This window comes from Neopsephotus bourkii, unplaced genomic scaffold (genome assembly GCF_033783945.1).
Source record: "Neopsephotus bourkii isolate Nb327-2 ecotype Australia unplaced genomic scaffold, CSIRO-AGI_Nbou_v1 NB_951, whole genome shotgun sequence".
NCBI classification, from domain to species: Eukaryota; Metazoa; Chordata; class Aves; order Psittaciformes; family Psittacidae; genus Neopsephotus; species Neopsephotus bourkii.
In genome coordinates this window covers 385,624-402,820 of record NW_026901445.1, presented here as the reverse complement: position 1 = coordinate 402,820, position 17,197 = coordinate 385,624, and the positions used below count along the sequence as shown (strand labels likewise).

Genomic DNA, 17,197 nt, shown 5'->3' with positions numbered 1-17,197 from the left:
ACACTCAAACTTTGTTCTCTTTCAAAACCTTCTTCACTTGAATTTGAAAATAGTGAAAACCCCATTAGTGTATTTACCACACTAATGACCTCCCTCAATGCCTACATTCCAACACAAATGAGTGTATCCCTAATGGCAGCAACAATATGAAAACACATTGCTAAACGCTTCAAGAACAATGGAAGTCTCTCATATTTTACCAGTTTTCAGCAACTAAAATCAAGGATCTTGGGGGGGGGGCATGGGGGGTGTGGTGGTGGTGAAGAAGGAACAAACCAAACCACAAAGCCCCAGAACTTTCGGAAGAATAAACTGCCAAAGTCCATCTGGTTGCATCCAGTCCTTCTCCAAGTACTAACTCAAAAATCAACTACAGTTGATCTTTTACCCAAGGCATCCAAATCTGGAAATCCCTTAACCATCACAGGCAATCTACTGTAGGGCCTCACTTGGCTCATTACAGTTCAGAAGGCTTTTTGCTGCTTTTGTAACTGGAAGCCTCATGTTTTTTCTATTGCAGATCTGGGCTTCTGACATACATCAGTGGAACAAAGGCTTGTAGAGTCAGTGGTATACCAAAATAATCATAGAATGGTTAGGGTTAGAAAGGACCTCAAGATCTAGTTCCAATCCCCTGGCATGGGCAGGGACACTTCACACTAGACCATGTCACCCAGGGCTGCATCCAACCTGGTCTTGAACACTCCCAGAGATGGAGGATTCACTTCTTTGGGCAACCTGTTCCAGTGTCTCACCACCCTCACAGTAAGAACTTCTTCCTTATACCTAAACTGAACATTCCCCTCTTAATGTTTAAACCCACTACTCCCTGTCCTATCACTACAGTCTCCTCCAGTTTCAGAAATGTGGGGATCAACATAAAATTCCTAAAACTTCAAAAGAAAATCACCTAAGGTTTGAGACAAGGAACCTTTACCACACAAGTTAAAACCTGGCTTTCTATTTCAGAATGCTAAAATTCACATGCCTTATCATAAAATAAGTTGTTCTTCACTTGGTTAGAGAATACAGATAATAAATCTGGTAATTCATGCGATTGACAGTTTAGAATTCTTTTAAATTTTAAAGATTTGGAAGCTGAAATAATTTTCTCCCTAGGAAAGAAGTATTCCATTTATTCAGGGTAAACTGACATCTGCAATGTGTATCTAACCACACTGATGAAACAAACCCCAGACTTGATACACATGCACATATGACTTTTTAATCAAGCATGTGGAAGCAGGTTGACATAAGAATAAATTGATAGCTGAAGCAACACCTACTGAATCAGATTGCCATTCATGCACTGTGAATTAGAGTTATGTCCATGTCAGCTTACTGAGAACTGATTTTTCTCTTCCAGCTTTATGCAGAACTTTCTTCTGGATGGGGATATTACTGCAGCAAGTGTGGTATTTGTTTCAAAGAACGAAACATGTTCTACCCAAATGCTTTAGTATTCCCTATATCAACAGCTTTTGCTTTTAGCAAAAGCTACAAATACTAACATGGCCAATCCTCAGCTTTCTCTCACTGCTCAACATGTCAGTATTATTCTTGTGTTACTCAACTGTTTCTGTTTTTTCTTTGCTTATTTAAGGGTTGCATATTTTTTTCTTTTTTGTTTGTTTGTGGTTGGGGTTTGTGTGTGGTTTTTTGTTTTAAAACTTTATCTTGCATGCCCTTCATACTCCATTCCATTAGTGGCACATTTTTCTGGTCCACAGTATCTAATCTCTCATCCAGAACATCACACTCTTCTCATGCAGCCTCTTACTACAACAACCTGTTTCAATAAAAATTCTGGCTGCTAAAATCACTTTTCTCCCATCCATCAGCCTCCACCTACAGTATTTTAACTGGCTCCCATTTCTTCCTCACACTACATTCTCTTTCAAGGGTACAATAAAATTCTAGTTCTATCTGGTTTTGGGTCTCCTTCCAAACCTCCAAGTCTGATCAATCAACCTAGATTTCCACTTATTCCTTTCTTTTACAGTCTCTCCCATTTTTACTCACACTGTGCTCTGAACAATACAGTCCATACTGGGGACATTATACACTAAAGTCAGGCTCCCTGGCTACCACTAAAATCAAATTAAAATATACTTTCCATGAGTTTTGTTTAGGAGGGTTGCAGTAGAAGAAATCCAAATGAGTGTCCACATCAACTAGGTGACCTGAATAACTGTTTGATCAAGATCAAATAAAGCAATTGTTATTTGGAAGCTTCTGTTACCAGGTTATTAAATCAGGGAACTGTACTTGTACAATACAAGTAACTACTTTACATATTTTTACTACTGCTTTACCCTGCAATGCTATCCTGATTTGGAAAAAAAAAAAAGTACAAGAGAATGAAATCTTTGCAACCAACTGAACTATTGCTGTCTCAGCCATATAATGAACTTTTCATAACAAATCCCTCCATTTCCATCAAGTAGCCAATCAGAACTATAGTAATTTCACTTCTTTAAAGCACTCTATTGTTCTCAGTTTTCACCTTAGACAGCATTGTTCCTATACAGAAAATTCACATTCTTCCTGTTTTTGTTGCACATTACAAATCACAGAAAAGACCAGCCCTACTGGAATTTATCAATCAATAGAGCATTCTTCTTTGCGAACTACAAAAACCACTCTGTCCTATATCCTGGCACTATGGAGCTCCCAGTACAATGCCTGGAAGGAGAACAAACTCTCTGTGGCATGCTCAGTACAGTAGACGGATTTCCCCCTTCCTGCCCTCTTCTAGCTGTTATAAACAAACACCAAAGCAAAGTCAGGCTGTAGAGAAAGGAAAACCAAAACAGAACACAGTCGATTTCAACATTAATAATAAATCAAAAATCTGTACCAGTATTATGGCAGGCAAACCACATAGTGGTAAAGACAGCTTGTGCACTCAAAAAAACCCCACTTAAGTAATTCCACATCTTGAGAAACAGTGTTTGGGATTCCAGCACAGTCTGCAGCTCTCCCTTGTCTTTTTATAGTTGTTGGTGCAAGGTCCCTTCAGAATAACTAACGAGCGTATGTCTGGAATGATTTCAAGACTCATTTTATAGCCATATAAACATAGCCAGGTAGCACAGAAAGTTTTAAAATCACTTCAAGCATTCATGCAATGGATGTCTTCAATGTGGTACAAAAATAAAATGTGATCTGATATCAGGTATGACATCACTGTCCTGTGATCCCTCATTTTAGAAAAAGTAATTTAAAATTACAACCAGTATTTATAGAGCTAGCTAAGCACTTACAGTAAATATTCTGCATGACATCAGAATCCCTAGAAACAGTCACAGCAAGCCAAGGAAGTGTGGAAAACATACAACTTCTTTGGTGTTATTTAAAGGCTAAATTTAGCTTAGTGAAGACTATCTCCCTCTAAAGTCAACAGGAAAAGAATGTCACCGTTAGAGCAATGGTTCAAAGTTATTCAAAGTCAGGAAGGAGTGTGAACCCTCTCAGCAAAACTCAGCAGGTAGCAGGTATCCTGTGAAGGGAACCTGGAGGGGTCGGAGGGACAGGGGGGACATACAAAGTAGACTCTTCCTCCCCCATGTACTGCCCCTTTCCCTGGCCAAGCTGGAATCTGAACATGCCAGCATGCTTTGGAGAAGAGTAAACATGTCCTGCCTCTATCTTGCTTGGCCTGGACAGGTATTTCTGGCAGATCCACCTGACAGCATGCAAGGCTAATTACCTCTCCCCAGACCCTAATGGGAGACTTTCGCATGGTATAGAGCTCCAAATTCTTGTGTTCCCACTGGATCCAGCCATATCTTCTCCCTCATTTTAGCAAAGCCTAAGGCAAGATTCAAGAGAAAGAGGATGTCAAAGACCTGGAGGCTAAGCTGGCATTACCCTGGCAGGACAACAGTTAAAGGCTTCCAGAGCAGATAGGAGGGCTGGGGCAGGGGAAGAGATGAGCAGAGAACGGAAGAGATGATCCTGCTGCACTGGAACATGAAACATGCTCTCGGTGAAGCTTCCAATATTAGATGCGTATTAAGCACATTATCCCATTTGCCTTATAAAAGTTTACACACAGTATGTGTCAGACAGACAGCTTTTACGGCGGGGGGGGGGGGGGGTGTGAGAGGATGGGAGGACGAAGAGCAGTTTGAGAACAGAGATCCAGAGGGCAGCAGAGAACAAGTAAATACCTAGAACAACCTTTCCAGCCCCATCTGCTACCTGCTCAAGGAGTTGAAGATGAATGTAGCCTTCTCCACGGTTTGGGGTTACCCCTTGTGCATACTTCTATCATTTAGTATCCCTACCTTACAGATTGTCCTGCTTGCACACGACTCAGGTTTCTGGTTTTGGGGATTCTGAAGGGGGGCTGAAAAGGTGAGGAGAGGTTTGCATCCCCAATTTCACTTACAGTTAAGTGATGCCATTTATTACTCACCTTCATAATTTCATTTCACTTGTTAGCAATCTAAAAATGGTGATTTTTTTTTAAATGTATACACATCCATATTTTACACAAGTTAATAAAGGTAGAAACTTGTCATGGTATCCCCAGAGAAAAACGTAAAATTGTGAGTTGTTTTATGAACATAAGGGAATTCGAAGTAAAATAGTTCTGTAAGTTCTCAAATAGGTTTCTATGTATTTTATTCTCTTGTACAGTTTTACAGTAGATGTCTGTAAACTTTCTGAAGGTTCTGGAATAGGCTTAGGTAGAACACACTGAAATTTCCCATGAAGAACAGAATGTAGATAGACAAAAAAATAACATTTTGGTTTTGATCAAAGCCAATTGGAATTCATTTACCTACTTTGTCAAGTACTGGTAATTACCCATATTGTCCAGATAATTACTTACTTGTTTATGTATTTCTTCAATTTTTCATTGTATATTGAGTTTTGGGAGCTACAGGGATTCTACACACAACCAGATGCAAGCTTTCTAAAATGTGCAAAAGCACTAGAGACTTGGGTGCAATGCTGTAACTTTGTTGGAAACTAAGGGTTGTAACACCTTCTGGCTAAGCATGGCACTGTAAGAACTTCAGATAGGAAACAAAACCAAATAAACCTTTGCAGACATCTGGGCGCAAGGAGAGAGAGCAGCAATTTTTTTGAAGGCTGCCTAATTTAAAAAATAAGCATATGGCTGCAGGCATACAATTTGTGAATTCTGCCACTCTACCTGTCACTTCCAAGTTTATAATAGCATACTGCACACTTCAGCAAGACATCAAAAGCAAGGACTTTATTAACAAAACTAAACATTCTTTGCCCAAATGCATGTTTTTAATACATATATTCCAGAGATCCTGGCATCCCTCTCATACTGGTATTGCTAATCCAGATGCATGTTTGTCCAGAATTCATCTTTCAACATCTGTTCCACAAAGGTTCATCCTCTGTTTTTCCTATAACATCTCCCCCAACTCCCTTTTCCATTCAGAAAAAGACTTTTAGCTATTATATTTATATTAAAAAACAACTCTGCTTGAAAGTCCAGTCTATTTTCATTCAAATTTCATTCAAATACCCGTTTGATTTCCTGGTATTTCTTTGCCATACCATGCAGTTAGGTTAAACCCCAAGAGAACAAAAGCTTACATTCATGGTAATTTCCTAAATCTTTTTCTTACTGTCCCCATCTCAGCTACTAAAGAATGACAACAATCACTTGGCAACACTCGAGGGAATGATTCAAGAATTAACTCAAATTATTTATCCCACTGAACTTAATGAACTCAAACCAGATGATGACTAAGTCCTGCCACTTCCCTAATAAAGGAGGGGATACATTTAATACTCCATCTTTTCTTTGTCTGGATAGCTGTATTTCTCTTTTTGATGTGCTACCTTGCTTCTAACCCCTTATTATATCCTCTTCTGATGATAATGCTGTAAATATTATCTTGTCTCATCATTTCAAGAGATACATCTTGAGACAAATTCCATTTCAGAAGGAAGTTACTTTCTTTTTCAATGCCTTAATAGTCTCCTCTTTGCTCTTCTTTGCAAGGGGAAACCCCTCAACAACAGTCCAAAAACTCACCAGATAACGAATTTCAAGACTGTGTCTCCCAGAGCACCTGTAAAGTAATTTAACAGTAGCAACACAGCTGTTATCTATAAATACTGCCTGTGAACTTCATATGATCTTAATTTAAACCATGCATTCTATATTTTGCCATATTTATAAGACATGCTGTCTGTCCTTTTCATTACTGCACATGGAACTCATGACACATTCTCCCACAGTGGATTTATATATTTAGTTGGATATTACAACCTATTTATGATCAAAGAAAATGTCTTAGTACCTATTTCAGAAAGGAAAATTATTGCTCAGGAAGATTAAAACTGGTATTTTCATCACATCCTTTCTCTTTTACAGGGTTAGAGGGAGCCGTGGGTTTGAATTAGCAAAACTTAGAAAGGAAAGCACAAAAAACTAGAAGTGCTAAAAATTAATGGATAGAGAGAAATGGAGATGTAGGATTGCCCAGTTTACTCAAGTCTGTAACAGTATTCTGAATCAGAGGCAGCATCCGCATTTTACTGTCCAGGCAGCTTCTCTGACAGTCTGTATCTGCATGTACAAACAGAACTGATGTTTTTTAGAACAAAGAACACAAAGAGCCCAGCAATTTAATGTAGACATCAACATTTACAAGTAGAAAATACCCTTCAGTCTTATGTAATCAGCAGTTTTGAACAGGAAGTCTTACAGCTAAAGTAGCTCTGAAGAAAAAGTAATTTCTGAAAAGCAAATTAACTGTATACACTATAAACAAAATGATAAATAATTAAAAACTAAGCAAACTGGTGTTTTAGTGGCTGAACTGATCTTCTGAACAACATGGAAGCTGACAATCTGCCCTGCACTAATAAGAGTCCTTGTACCTGAGAACTTTAGCTGGAGTATTTTCACAGTTTACTAGCTTGAACATAATATAAAAAGAGTACTGTGGGTGTCTTGGGTGAGTATTGATCATATGTACTTTTGTTCTCATAAATTTCCAGATGGAAGTTTGACTAAACATATAAATCAAACATCAGAAATACTTGTTAACTTCTTTTTAAACTCTTTTGAATTTATTTCCAACTTTACCTTAAGAGCACAGAAGATGCAAGAATCTCCCATACATTTGTGCGTAGTGATTTGCCGGAAACTGCGCCGAAAAATGTCCAGGTGCCAAAGAACCTGAAATACAAAAAGGGTCACAGCCAATTTTATGAATATATAAAATACTGCACAAAGCTCCAGTTAAAACTGCACCTGCTAAATGATCACAGAAGTAGCCTAATTCCAGTGAAGATCACTTTTAAAATGGAATGCCTTTTATCTAACTGCTAGTTGACATTTTCACCTTTGTTCCTCAGCTGTAGCATTCACTCACATTAATGTACAGTAGGACAGCCCTCTGAATTTCTTGCCATGTGCTTTCAGATAAAAACAAAACAAAACAAAACAAACAAACAAACAATAAACAACAACAACAAAAAAAACCAAACACCAAACCAACTCACTTGTTGCTAGTCCCATCCTTAACAGCACTTACCCTGACTGCTCCCCCTTGCTGACACCACATTGTGCAGCCACACCATGAGGCTGGGCAGAGCTGCCACGAATACCCCACCGACTGCTGGGACCAAAACCTGTTTGTTGTTCCATCTCCTAGGCAGCCTCCTCATTCTGAGCAGGAAGGCCAAATAATGGGAAAATGGAGCACCAGCAGTACATACATTAACAAGCTGTTATGCCCAATATTATCATCAGGAAGTATATTTACATGCCCTGATCACTGGCAGGTTTTTAATCCTAATTGTGAGGGCAGTTTTACTCTTCTCTCAGGACAAGCGTGGTAGTAACACCAGGTATATGGTCACAGCATATAAAAGCAAGCAGGCTTCTCTATGCTCTGCTAGCAATAGCAAGAAGCAACGCTTGCTGTAACAGTGCCAAATCTTGGCCAATTATCTAAATTCTTATCTGTAAAACAGCAACAATACTGATCTCTGAGATTTTTCACAGTCAGCTCTTTGTATATACATGTGGTTGGTGCTGGCCATTTCAGCTTCGACCAGCAATAACTGGACCTTCTTGTAAGCCTCAGAGCCACCAGCCTTTCAGGAAGCAGAAGCTTTCACTGAAAGAAGCCATGACCTAAATCACGTCCTGCCATGTTCCGGAGTAGCAAGGTCCAGGCTGGCATCTGACTGGGCAAATGCTCTGTTAGCACAAAGAGAGGAACCAAACTTCTTCTTTCTAATGAGCTTGTCCAGAGCAACTGGCTAGAAAAAAAAATCAGCTGCCCTGAAAAAAGTTGTGCTGGTTTCAAGAAGTATTTCCAGCTGGACTAATTTGTTAATTAAACTACAGCACACAAACATTAGCTAAAATTATATTTAAAAACACATTTATTGAGTATTTTAATCGGTAACGTTTCCCAAAATGTCAGAATTGCCATGGCTATGTTTATGCTCAAACTTTCCCTACACTTAAGGGCCTGGGAGGCAACATAAGCCTTGGAACCATCTAATTACACACAACATTCCTGAAGAACTACTGCAGACTTCACGAAAGGACAAAAAAAATAACAGATTTAGGAACAAGTCCAATTTTTTCATATAATTGGCTTTGGAGTTTATCCTCAAAGTTTACACAAATTTTTAAGAGTAAGGAGCAACAAGCAGTAAAGAGCCTTTCAGGCTAATGCTGAATGCTAAAAAATAAAAACAACAGAAGTGTATATATATATATATATAGTGAAATTATTACCATCTTCCTTTTTTTAAAAAAAAATTCAGCTTTAACAGTAAGTATTTTTGGTATCCTGTCTCTCTTAAGCTTTAGAAGGAAATGGTTTATGTAGAAAAGTAAAGGTCAGGTCATATACTTTCATCTTCATGTATGGCATGCAGCTGTTAGGTTCTGCTCAGTTCTGACCAAAGTTCAGTAACTCAGTATTAGGAGGCAGCTAGTGATTACACCCTACAACTTAACAAAAGCAATAGAGTACGTAATTGGAAACTTCACTTAGCACTTCTCTTACTATAAATCCTCTTTTAAAGAACAGACATACTGCAAGCTATGCAATGTTCTGTTATTTTAGAATAATTTTTCTACATATACTTTCCACTTTGGTTGACATTTTCCAAGTTTACACAAACAAGACTAAAATACAGTAAGTGATGACTATTCAAATGCTGTCAATTTCAGCAGGAAAACCTGAAACTTAAAAAAGGCTGCTCTATAGCTCAACTAGTCTGCACTTCCACATATACCTTTATTCTATCTAAACCCACAAATGATTATGTCAAGCCTGGCTCTATCTGTTGAACAGTCAAGCCTAATAAAATATTGCAATAACAGAGGATAAAGAAACAAACATTTTTTTTATTCTGTATTCTTACCTGTAGTGCGCTGTTCAGAAAGCAGCTGTTCTGTCCTGGTTCATTGCTGAGACCTTTACTGGGTGCTATTGAGGTTGTATTTCGTGGAGTAAACATGCCCTGTACATTCCCCCGACCCACAGAAAAGTAATTTCTTTTCCAAGACATTCTTCCAGTTTCAGCTGTAGAATATGTAGGTTTAGACTGGCAGAGTATTTGACTTGGATCAGGCCCTTCCTTTCTTTCAGTGAAATTCAAAACAAGAACAACATCCAATCTTCTTTAAATTATAGTTTAAACAGAACTTATCCTTTATCAGGACACAAGCGGTTTGCTTCTTTTAAATCCAGCCCGGGATGCTATTCTTCATTTGATGCCTATGTATGCAAAAACCTCTTTTACAAGCAGCCACATATAAAGTTTGCAAATGCGAGGAATCCATGGTCATGCAAGTTCTGTTATGCTGCTTCTCCCTTTTCCAAACAGGCAGTGACTTCAGGGAACAAATGGCAAATCAAGTTGGTCCCAGAATCACGGAAAAAAACAATAGCTACCTCCCACACCCCAAAACTCCCAGCTTCTCTAATCCTTTTATAATCCTCCTGCAGAAGATGGGAAAAATCCAATTAGCAAGGGAGCAGAGAAACCAAAACCAAAATAAAAGCTTGGCAACTCCCTTTCAGTTACATCTATCTTGGGTGATGAAAGAGACATCATCCTCACAGGGGAAAAAGACGCAACTCCAGGACTTTAGAGCAAAGAGCATTAAGCAGCAAAAAGTCTCCAATACAGTTGTTTTTATTCTGTGTGCAATCTTTAGAAGTTTCTTCTCCTGATCCTCCTTTTGCAATTGGAATGCCCAGCCGTGCCAGAAAGCTTGAAAGAGAAAAATAATCAAAGGCTTACGTCATTTAATTACTCTTTGGGCTTCGTGGTGTTCTGCCAAGACCAGTGTTGCCTCACCTCCCACAATACACTGAATCTTCTGAGACAAAGCAAAAAATATAAACCTTCCTCCACCCAAAAAATAAAGTAACATGCAAAAGAACAGAGAATTGTGAGAAAAGTATGCAAAAGAAAGAGGGCTGGAGTATGCTGAAAGGGTTAAGAAGGAAGTCGGATTAATAAAAATAAACCAGAGTATTCATGTGTATCTATAGCAGTTTTCATATGTATCCTTGACAGTCTAATCAGATCTTCTAGTCACTCAAACAGCAGTATAAGGACTTGTGATTCTGTGAATAAACACTAGTACATTGTCCACTCAGGAACTGAGATTTTGCACTGAACCTGGAAGGCCAAACTGACAAAGGCAAAGGCTCACCTTGAACTCAGCAGCCCACAGCTCTCTCCAGAAAAAAAGTCTCTGAATTTTCTTAATTAGAAACTGTTTCTCTATAAAATGTTACTTAATCTTTATACAATGTCTTCCAAAAGACACTGGTGCTCTGAAGAAGCCAGAACTATTCCATGGAAAGTGTTCTTCCCATGACAAGTTCACTTTTTCCCTTATCTCACAGGAAATACAAAAAAAAAAAAAAATTGATCTAAGAAATTCCTAGAAACAGGAACTACAAGCTTCACGGCAAACCATTTTTCAAAGTTCTCACAAGCATAGCCTATCTGTATTTACTTTACACACAATTGCTTAATATTTTCCAGGGACATTCTCAATGACATTTACGATTATCCCATTTTTGACACACATAACTGAATGTACCTATTAAGGCTGGTATGAGCAAGATGACTTTCACACATACTGTAGTAGTAATTTCAGCATGAAGTCACTATAAAATAAACAGAGTTTGTACAAAGATTAACTAAGAGCATAATTCCTTATAAAGATATTCTAGGTGTCTGTAAAGGCACGCTTTTTCTGCCATCCACATAATTATAAATACACCTGTCAGAACTCAGAAGGAACTTCCTCAACATCTGCAAATGTGATACAACAGCCTTACCCCTTCCCTTCTATTATTATTTTGTTTGTGTTTCTATTAAACTCATTCTACAAATATTAATGAAGCCTCAGTGTTGCTTTAAGGCAGGCAAATATCTATATACAGATTAATATTCTTTTTGGTTGCCAGTGTGCCATACAAAATTTTCAGAGGTGCTTGCAAGCCTGGAGACACAAACCATTACCACGCCTGTCGCACAACATTCCTGAGCACTGGACGTATACAGGATTCATTTAAAAGCTATTTCAGTCTCAGCCCCCTTTCTTTGCTCAATCCCTTAATGAACCATGAACCAACCATACCGTGTGAGATAATTCAGTTTCAAGCAACAATTTAAGGATCTCTGTACACCAACGCCACTTGCAATAGGTGCAGCGGCTAAGTCTGTGCTGCAGAGATGGAGCAGGATGCTGTGTGAATGAACTGAGGCAAGCAGGCTCTGTGCTACCTCACAAAAACCCCTGAGCCAAGCACTCCATCATCTCTTCTTCATAGTACCTACGAAAAGATAGTCAATACAAACCCAAAACATACCCAAAATGCACAGCTATAAGAAACACCTGTTCAGTGGACTTCAAGTTCATAGCAAGATTCTGCTCTCAAATTGAGCTATAAAACTTTTAAGTACTTTTTGAGCCAAGCTGTCTCAGTTATAATAAAGCAAATACTTTTCTTTTTCTATTTATTTTTATTGCTGTGGAACCAAAATCAGATAGAGGCTTTGTGGTTCAGCTGTCACTGCAGCAAGATTACTGCAAGCTGGCTAGGACTCTTGCAGTAACCATGCACACTTACTACCTGCACTGCATTTGCACAGGTTTAGCAAAACTGACTTCTTACCACGTATTTGCTATGATCACTCATGAACTCAAATTCAGTTTGCTCATTTGGCTATACAGCTTTTGCAGAGCTAAGAACAAGCAGAAAACACTTAAGCTGGTAACCGCTCACCTATGACAAAGCCACATCTCTGGAGATCCATGGCAGCTTCACACTCTGCTAATCTCTAAAAATTTATCAATGTTATATAATAACCATAAAATAGAATACTAATTAATCTTAAATCTATGGAAGACATTATTCAGATGAATTATTTATGGACTCACTTAGCTTCTGCTCTATCATATTTTATGATATAAAATATCGTAACACGGTAACAAACAGCAAGCAGGAAAAAAGAATTACAGTAACAAACAACCATCATTATTAAAACATCCTGGGTTTTATCCATCATCACTGACGAACCACCAGTAGGAAAAAAGCTAACCATCCTGTACTTCAAGCACCCACCATACCACTGGTAAGAAAACAGCAGTGACCTGCAAGGGAAAGTGAAGCCTATTGCTCTGCAAGCCTATCAGCAGATGTAGGTGTTCTCCAAACACAGTACTTCTCCCAGATACTCTGTTAGCTTGTAAGTGGTCCCAGACACAGAACTAAAGAAAAAACCAAAATTTACCTTCTGAAATAAAATCACGGTAACACTTTGATGATATATGTCACAAGCTCCACAAAATCACAGTTAAGTGAGAAAAGATTTTCATGTATTCTTTCCAATTAAAGAAGTTTTTCAGAAAGACTGCTGCCCTATTAAAAACACAAGCCAACAGCTTTTTAATAGTACGAGGAAACCCCCTACAATTGAATTGCCAATGGCGTTTCCCAGCCTTCTGTAGCATTTTAATGTTAAGTGACAACTGCAGCTCCACCTTAGTCTCTTATTAAAAACAAAAAAAACCCAAAACAAACCCAACAAAAAGCAACAAAACACACGCAAAACAAACAAAAAGGGGGGGGGAGGGGAAGAAACAAAACTAAACCAACAAAAAACCACCTCAGATGACAGATTCAAAAGCTGTAGCTACTATGTATGTCCCAGTGGCATCTTGGCATGATTCCCAAAGACTGAGTCCGAAGTAAAAGATATTACCAGACTTGAAAAAACTGTTTTTATAGGAAAGAGAGAGGGTTCTCATACCTGGAAATGTTACTAATACAGAAATATGACCACGATGGGAGGAGTGCCAGATGCAAAAGCACAAAGGATGCCCTTAGTTCATTATTCAAAGCATTACCTTAGAAAAACAACGAACTGAGGCAGAAAGCCTATATACTTTTAAGGTACTTGAATTCTGTTTATCGTATTAAGAACTCTATTCACTGGACTAAGGCACTAAATTAATCTAGCCAGCAGGATTAAAAAAGCTAACTATATCCCTGAAAAGCTGCACAAATTTGTAATAATGTTACACAAATTTTATAATAAAACTGTATTTAAAAAAAAAAAAAACTAAAAAAACGTATTAAATCCAGCATTCTAGATCTTCCCTTGAATTCATGCTGTCTGTCAACAGCTTTTTTCAGGAAGGAGGGCTCCCAGCTGCAGAGTCAGGCTCAACAGACAAGAGAAGGGCATGGGGCACCATTGCTATCTGTCTCCAGCAATGCAACCCCAGAGCAAAGCTGATCATGGTTCAAGCACATACTTCCAGCCTGAAGAAATCCCACTTTGTCTTTGGGACAGAAAAGCACAGCATTCTCATATTCATTTGCTAAATCAATCCAATGGAAACAAAATATCCCAAGTTGCTTCCTTTTTTTTTTCTGCTGAGGTCCCACTATCACTGTTCATTTTAAGGGAAAAAAATAATAATAAGAAAAGTCATAACATTACTCTCTTACTGCAGTCTCATTACTCTCTGAACATTTTAGAGCTACTGCTTGTTGAATCATTCCAGGCACACATCTGAATTAAAACAACCCATCTAGAACAGGAGATGTCTCCATTTAGCACTAATTATGACTGAAACCACCAATTAAGTATGTATCACACACTGTTAAATAAGAGCAGAGGTCCATTACTTTTTTCTTCCTGAAGAAACTTTCAAAACACAGAACCAAGTAAATGCTTCAACGTGTGAATGTGTGCGGGTTTAGATAACAGACCCCCACACACTCTCAACATCCTACAACCTCTTCTGTTAGTAGGGAGTAGATTAATGGTCTTGAGGGCTAATTGCCCTTTCACATGTCTTACCACCTCAGAAAGCGTGAACACATGAGAAATGGATTTTAAACAAAGAAGAAAGAAAAGAATTGTCCAAGGCAATAGATTCTAGTGAAAGTTCTCAAACAGATGACACCCAGCTGAGTGGCTCTTTTGATGAGGAAGCACAGCAATGATCCCCTCGACTGATCCCGACTGTTCTCAGCTAGATGGAAAAAAATTTTCACAGCTAGAGGCTTGAGAACATACTTTCTCCATGTAGCTGAATGATGAAAGTAGTTGCTAATTTCTGCATAGATTAAATTATATTTAATTGCAGAGGTATCAATATTACGAGCCTTGTTTACAGTTTGGACAACCCAAAGAATAGCCAGCTTCGCAAGTCAGTCTAAATTCAATCTTGAAGGTGATGAAATAAAATAAAGTGACAGAAATGTTCCCATTACCAAATAACCATGTGGCTGGCTGAAGAAAAGTGTCAATGGGGCAGTAATCTTAAATGTAAGCATACCTGACAGAACCAAAGGAGGAATGACTTCCTCTTGAAGATGTCTCCTCTTTTTGAGAGTCTTGGCTAGCCAAAAACACAAGACAGACTTCTTTGTGTACCGAGATGATACAATGTAACTACAAGAAAGTACAATTATTTCCATTCATCTCTATCTAAGAAAGAACTTTTTGAAAGTGCAAATGGGAACACACATTAACTTTCTGCTTTCTGCATGCATTTTCTCAGTCTTGATTGACATGCTGAAAGAAAAGGGCAACCGGGGGAAACCTGCTGTCAAGCTTACACCCATTCTTAAGTCTTCCTTTTAGAGGAACAGCTTAATTACCTGGCTCTCCTACTTGTACCTACTGGCTGGAACCAGGAACTGACAGCACCTGACAGTGCCAATGATGCGCTCAACAGACTCCTACTTGTCTTCCTTAGTTTTCATTCTGCTACTGCACAATTCCTAATCTGTGAAGTGTTGTAACATTACAACAAAGCTGTGAGTATCAGAGACCATAGCTGACAGATGATTCCCAGAATCATCTTTGAAAATATACTCAAGTGCTTGTATAGGGTTATTCTAAGCGGTCTTTCAGACACCGGGGAAATGCTTCCACTTACCTGATGCAAAAGTAATTATCCAAAAGTAAAAGTTCCTAGTAAAGACAATTAAATGATTTTGGTGTGGAAATTAAAAACAAGTGTTTCCCCAAATCCACTTAGAGAGTAAGGGTACAGCAAGTCTATGACAAACACCACAGATTTTCCAGAAGACACAATGAAGGCCATTTCAGAGAGACCACCTCAAGATAACAGAAACCAGAAACAAAGGGATTAGACAGAACAATGAGCAAACTGGGATAATACTCATCCTTGACTAAAACTTCTGTCATTTCAGATACTACCAGTGTATCTGTACAGCCTACCAACCACTAGAAGAAACTGTAGGTAGGATACTGATAAGCAAAACTACCTCTTTGGAATACAACTCCCAGAAGGGCCAACAGTGGCATTCCTGAAGTACTAGACAGCTTACTACTTCTACCGTGATTTGGGGGGGAAAACTGAACAAGCTCTTTATGAAGAAAGAATCTTACACCAACTTTTCAAATCAACAAATAACGCATGAAAAACAAAAGCAACCCACTCTCTGCTCCTGTTAACTGCTCAGGCCAACAAAGAGCATGGAGAGACCATGTTTTAGAGAAACACCCTGAAATGAAACTGCAGAGCTGATGGAGTCAAGTATAGCTTTATACTGCATGAAGATCTTCTTTACAGCAAGCAGTACTCCAACTTCTTCATCCAAAACACTTGTGGGTTTTATAAAACTATAGGGTACTGTCTCTTAAAACAGTGTAATGAAATCTTACATCGAACACTTACCTAATCTGAATCATTTGATTTTAAGCCTGACAGTCAGCCAAATCTATTTAAAGAGCATCTCTCACAGTAATAAAGCAGCCGAAACCCAACGGCTTTGAACTGCAGAAGTTTCAGTGGTGGTGAAGGACTGGAAATTTCTATTTACTCGAGCTCAAGAGGAACCTCTGTGCTTCTTCCCAACTGCCTACAAGTGCTTCTCCAGGATTACAAAGTCTTAGCACTCATTTCTGCAACCCTTCATGAAAGGAGGACATCAGCTGACAAAAACCCATCTTCTGTGCAAAATTATGACCACAAAGATTTCTGTCACTTATCCCATAGACCAACTGAGACAGAAGGATAGCCATGTCTAATCTTTAATAAAGCAGTTAGTAGGACTCCAAGTATACAGTTGGCTCTCAAATAACCAGAAAGGCTATTAAAACCCATTCAGTACAGACTTCTAACATATTACAACCATCCAAAGGCATATTACAGTAAAAATAAATTAAAAGGCCAAATACACAGCTCTAAGTACCTAAACCCAGCATTATAGTATTTTCTGATTGAAAATAACTTATCCTCAAGATGATCCAGAAGTTTCTGGAAGAAAGCATCTCTGCAATTTATACAAGCACAATGTGGACTAATTGAGTTATAAAGGGCTTCTGTTCAGACAAACAATGAGAGGGATGAGGTCAGAGCTAGAAACGCAAAGGCCACGTTATTTACTTTGTGTGAGGCTTATTGCCAAAACACATTTTACTCCCCAGCTAAAACTTTTTTATCAAAAACATGGTATTAATAACCACTGATCTCATGCACCACAGTACTTTCAGCACATGCATTTGCTGTGGTTACAGGGAATAGAGGCAGGCAAGCCTGCAGTTTTTTGTCCTACTTCTGAAATCCTTCAGAAGCAGCTTCTCTCCTTTTCTGTTACACAGCCCAAAGGATCCGTTATCTCAACAACTTTTCTCTGACAGCTGA

The 17,197-nt window shown here is 38.6% G+C and overlaps 1 protein-coding gene across 1 annotated transcript in view; it reads right to left on the bottom strand.

Moving 5' to 3' along the window:
* Positions 1-16,790, bottom strand: part of USP54 (ubiquitin specific peptidase 54) — a 62,520-nt gene extending 45,730 nt beyond the window's left edge. The window contains exons 1-4 of the mRNA XM_061358645.1: positions 16,539-16,790; positions 16,374-16,463; positions 9,400-10,254; positions 7,094-7,186 (exon numbers count right to left, since the gene is read on the bottom strand). Of these exons, the coding sequence (XP_061214629.1) occupies positions 7,094-7,186; positions 9,400-9,546 (240 nt within the window). The 5' untranslated portion in view covers positions 9,547-10,254; positions 16,374-16,463; positions 16,539-16,790. The remainder of the gene's footprint in view (positions 1-7,093; positions 7,187-9,399; positions 10,255-16,373; positions 16,464-16,538) is intronic.
* Between the last annotated feature and the right edge of the window lie 407 nt (positions 16,791-17,197).